This window comes from Hirundo rustica, chromosome Z, assembly GCF_015227805.2.
Source record: "Hirundo rustica isolate bHirRus1 chromosome Z, bHirRus1.pri.v3, whole genome shotgun sequence".
NCBI classification, from domain to species: Eukaryota; Metazoa; Chordata; class Aves; order Passeriformes; family Hirundinidae; genus Hirundo; species Hirundo rustica.
The window spans coordinates 20,777,807-20,782,033 of record NC_053488.1 but is presented as its reverse complement, the minus strand read 5'-3'; the positions used below and the strand labels follow the sequence as shown (position 1 = coordinate 20,782,033).

At 55.5% G+C, this 4,227-nt stretch overlaps 1 protein-coding gene across 1 annotated transcript; it reads left to right on the top strand.

Annotated features, from left to right (window-relative positions):
* Positions 1 to 1,904: 1,904 nt before the first annotated feature.
* On the top strand, positions 1,905 to 3,339 carry MSMP (microseminoprotein, prostate associated). The gene is made up of 3 exons (XM_040090858.1): positions 1,905 to 2,016; positions 2,659 to 2,767; positions 3,150 to 3,339. The coding sequence occupies exons 1-3, from the start codon at positions 1,905 to 1,907 to the stop codon at positions 3,337 to 3,339; spliced, it is 411 nt and encodes a 136-aa protein (XP_039946792.1).
* The last annotated feature ends 888 nt before the right edge of the window (positions 3,340 to 4,227 follow it).

The window sequence follows — 4,227 nt, the reverse complement described above, 5'->3', positions numbered from 1 at the left end:
TCCCAACAGATCCCATACTTGCTGCCACCTAGCCACCCCACCGAGGGACACAGCATCATCTGTGACACTACAACAGGGCTGGGGTAATGCTCTAAGGGGAAGAAGGGACCCAAAGCCAGGGCTTCTCCCTCAGCAGCAAGAGCACAAGCTGCAGGAGATGGATGCAATGGGATGGCAAAGAGGACCAGAGCACAAAAGGGAAGGGACTGTGCCTTCAAATCCAAAGGTAGCGAATGCAGAACGGATAAAGTGGATAAAAGCAAGCATTTTTTTCCTCATTCTGTGCTTAATTAGACTGCCACAGGAAAATGCTCAGGCCAAAATTTAGCAGGATTCAATGAGGGATTTGGCACTTATGGGGATAAGAAAAATATCCAGCTATAATAGTGAATGCCAATACAAATTCTGGAAGGGATATTAAGCCTCACGTGTCAAGGTGTAAATTTACCCCAAACTCTCAGAAAGCAGGGAGCTTAATGCAGGGGTAGATGACCCACATATGCCACCGCTACTGCCTTGCTGCCAGCACAGCCTGGCGCTGGCTGAGCCCCCGGCTGGACCATCCCCAGAGCCCTGTTTCCTGCTGCTGGCAGCACCTCTGACAAGGGCTGCAAATTTCTTTTGGCAAGTCAGCCCTTTGCTGGTAGCTCTCTGGGGCAATGTGGGTCCCAGGGCTCTGACCTCCTCCCTCTTGCACATCCACTCCCTTTTTCAGCTGATAACAGCCTTATCACTTCTACACAGAGGCAGCTCCTCTGGGCGAGGGCCTGTGAGGTCCACAGGCACATCCCTGGGTGATGTGGCATCTTCCCAGATGTCCTTGCTTCCAGCCAAGTCCCTTGTTTACCTCTCAGGTTACTTGTTGCCCAAAAGCACTTTTTTCCTCCTGATTTTATCCTTCCTGTTTCCTGCTTCTTCTGGGGCCAGTCTACAGCCTGTGAAAGAGGATGCTCAGCTCTGGTACCTTGTGGGTGCTCCAGGTGCACAGGCACAGTCCTCTTTCAAGGGCACTGCTCAGATGAGCCCCGGTTCTTTCTGTCCCATTCTGCATCAGTGGCAGTTGCTGTATGTCTGCTCTGGTCACCGCACCAAATCTGTCAGAGCTCAGTAAGTGTTTGGACAATGCTATCAGGCACATCCTGGGATTCTTGGGGTGTCCTGTGCAGGGCCAGGAGGTGGACATGGTGATCCTGATGGGCCCCTTCCAACTCAGCATATTCTATGATTCTATGATTTTAAACCCCCTGCCACCCCCCAGCCCATGCATGGCCATGAACCTGGCACGGCTGAAGCCCAGGCTGGGGTGAAAGTACCATGATGTGTACTCAGGAGCTGGGTGCAGGCACCTCCCTCCCCAAATGAGGATGGTGCCGTTTGCATCCCACACTGTTAGCAGGATGCTTGTGCAGCTCTTTGAGATGGGATGCTTCCAAAACCTTGGCTCGCTCTGAAGAAGCAGTGACGGCTCAGCACAACCAAAGGGGAGCCTGGAGCTCTCCTGGTTAGGAGCCAGGGTCTCCTGTGCTTGCTGCTTACATGCTCACCACGCTGCAGAGGGCAATGCTGCTGGGGACCTTTGGATCTCCCCTCGCTGTGGAGCCTTGCCCCCACAGGGGCTTCCAACTGGAGAAATTTCTGGAGGGCATGAATCAGCTTTTCACAGCTTGTTAAAAATCTTGATCCTACCTCTTGTTTTCATGCCTTTCAAATCAGGAAATGAGTTTTACAACTTTTCCAGTGGGGCACAGCTGGTGGCCAGGGTCGTAAAGCTGAACTTTATAAATATCTCTCATTGGGATCAGGGGAAGAGCATTAAAAAGGCAGAGAGAGACTGAAAGAGAAAGACAAGGGAAAGGAGCAAAGGCAATAGAGAAGCAAAGCGAACAAGTCCAGCTCAACCATCCATGGCCATGCAAGTGCAGAAGATGATGTGTGCTTGGGGCAGGCTTTGCCTGCTTCTTTCCCTCCTCCTCCAGCTGCCGGGCTCCCAGGCCAAATGCTACTTCCAGGCTAAAGGTAAGTGGGGAGGTGAGATGGGACGAACCTGATGGGAAGAGGAGGCCTCAGCTTTCCCAACATGGCAGGGCTCTGCCCTATGCCTGAAAAGTATGGAAGGGACTGTGCTGAACTCAGGAATGGGATCATGGGCCAGTGGTGATTGGAAGGAGCAATCTATAAACCACAGAACAGCTTCCCAGGGCTCTGGCTGAGAAACAGCCTTCTGGGACATGAAGGCTCCTGGCAGGAGCCTTGCTGGGGCCAAGTGTGCAGGACTAGCAGCAAAGGGAGCAGGGTGGGTCATCATCCCTCTGCTATCTCCTCCCAGGGCTGCAGAAATGCCCAGACCCTAGGGGGTGCTGGATTTGTCCTCTCCAGGGAAGCAAGAGCCACTTGCTTCTTGCTCTAGACCAATGGAATAGTGGTGAGAGCCACAAGGCAGGGCCAGGAGAGGATGGGGGGGTACATGACCCATGGCAGATTATAGAGCATTCCATACCTGGACGGTGGATAGACCACGATATATCTTCCATGCCATAAGGTGGGTGAGAGGTCATCATAACACTTCTGCCCCCTTTTGCAGGACAGGGGTGTCAAGGAGGCTTCCACTCGCCCTCAGCACAGGCCCATGTGTTCTTATCACCACTGTTTCCTTTGCAGCTCCCTGTGAGTACGAAGGGAAACAGTTCTCTCTTGGGGAATCATGGCTGAGCACCAACTGCCTGCTCTGCACCTGCCTACACCCCATTGGTGTGGGCTGCTGCGAGACGTGAGTGAGGGGCCGTGCTGGGGTGGGCTGTCTATTCTCACCACAGCACCCCTGCATCCGCAGCGGGGGCTGTCTGGTGGCTGCAAATGCAGCAGATATCAGTCTTGGGAGGGCTGTGGGGCACCAGGTCCTTGGCAACAAGAGGCAGAGGTGGGCAGGACCCCACCAGGGCATTGAGGGTGGTAGGGTGAATTGGGGCAGTTGGAAAAGGTGTCTCAGCACAGCAAGATGCCCAGATGTGCCAGGGGCCCTCTCCCAGCCTGCCTGAGCTGGTCTGGAAGACATCCTGTGCAGGGGGCTGGCAGCAGGAAGCCACCCAGCCTAGTCAGCAGCTCCCCAGCACTAATCAGGGGGTCTGACGGCACCGTGTCCTCTCCCACAGCACTCAGCACCCAATCGACTTCCCTGACTGGTGCGAGGCCCACTACGACTCACAGACCTGCCAGATCTCGGTAGTGCAGAAGGCCAACCCCAGCCTGCCGTGTGTGAAGAGCGTGGAGCACGAGTGGGGCTCGGCCGGCACGCCCGAGCCGCTGGTGAACAAGCTGCTGGGTACGGGGCTGAGCAGATAGAGATTCGGCAGCGCTCCCTCCGTGCCCCTCGGCGCCGCCCTCCCCCCTCCAGAGCACACCGCCCGCATGCTCCAGATCTGCCCCACCCACCCTGTAGAGGCATCACCGCTGGCACCTTCGAGGGAAACCACTATCCACACACCATGGTACCAAGCTCTGCTTCTGCCTTCAGCTTCCTGAATCAGGGTGTTCTCCAACTGTGAGGTATTCTGCACACCGTGGAAAGGCAGATTCTACAGGATCTCCTCCCAGGTGGGCAGAAAACCTTCAGCGATAAAAAAAACCCAAAAAAACCCAGCGCTTCAGGACTAAATCAGCCTGCTCCATGGCAGTCCTGCATTCCAATATCCAGCCCCAAGTAAAGCAGCTCCCTAATCCCACCCAGACCTCTACGCTGCTCAGCAGCTGTGGGGAGCTCGCTGGGGTCACCACGGCACCTCATGCAGCATCCCCACACCCTGTACAGCTCCTTCTCTACTCCCAGAGTGTGAGGGGGGCAACCTGGAACCACTAATGCCCTTGCTCCAAAAGCTCCTGGGGTCCCCGGCACTGTAGGCCAGCCCTCGGCAACACTACAACAGAGCCAGCCCAGGGTGGGTGGCAGAACAGGATGGCCCCAGGGGAGACCCCCATCCCCACTGGAAAGGGAGCAGGGTGGGGAAGGCTCAGGAAGCAGAAGCAATCCAAGTGCCAGGGTGGAGGCAGCCACCCCGGCAGCTGCCCAGCTGGTGCCATGCCTGTGTTGTGCTGAGCCTTGTGTAGATGTTTCTGTTCTCGCAATAAAGATACTGAACAAAGAGGTCTCCAGCCTGTGACTGCAGTAGAAGGTAGGATGTGTCCAGGACCGGGAACAAAGCAGGAATAAGGCTATTGGGAAAGCCGAGTTTT